This window comes from Geospiza fortis, unplaced genomic scaffold, assembly GCF_000277835.1.
Source record: "Geospiza fortis unplaced genomic scaffold, GeoFor_1.0 scaffold662, whole genome shotgun sequence".
Classification (NCBI taxonomy): Eukaryota; Metazoa; Chordata; class Aves; order Passeriformes; family Thraupidae; genus Geospiza; species Geospiza fortis.
Window position 1 is genome coordinate 665,505 of NW_005054450.1, and position 484 is coordinate 665,988.

General features: G+C 63.4%; 1 protein-coding gene across 1 annotated transcript in view; it reads right to left on the reverse strand.

Moving 5' to 3' along the window:
* The window catches only part of RERE (arginine-glutamic acid dipeptide repeats), a 106,420-nt gene that overhangs the window by 8,060 nt on the left and 97,876 nt on the right, over nucleotides 1-484 (reverse strand). Inside the window, exon 16 of the mRNA XM_031062544.1 lies at nucleotides 4-234. Coding sequence (XP_030918404.1) covers nucleotides 4-234 — 231 coding nt within the window. The remainder of the gene's footprint in view (nucleotides 1-3; nucleotides 235-484) is intronic.

Sequence of the window (484 nt, forward strand, 5' to 3'; positions counted from 1 at the left end):
GGCAGAGCCGCTCGGGGCCTGCAGCACCTGGGGCTGCGCCTGCAGCACTTGCTGCTGAGCAGAGGAGTCCGAGTCGCTCTCGTTGTCCTGGGGGCTGGGGATGCTGGGGGACGTGCTGCGGTTGTCCTGGTCCGATGTCCTTGGGTCGCTGCTCCCCTCGTCGTTGACGCTGCGGCTGTCAGAGCTCTCGCCCTCGCCCTCTCCCTCCGAAGGGGAGTTGGGCCTGCTGATCTCCTGTGGGGAGAGGCAGCAGTGACCACTGAGCCCGGGACACGCACACCAGGGCACTCCAGGTGTGCCACAGGATGGGGTCTGTCACATGGGCTGTGCAGACACAGGTGCAGGTGCCCTTTGAACCTCCCACGGCCCAAACCAGCACAGGAACACAAATACCCAAGGGAAGTGCAAAGACAGCAGAACCAGGATCCCCCCCACAGTGCCCAGGGGAAAAAGGAACAAACTGAAATACAGGAGGGATCCTGCT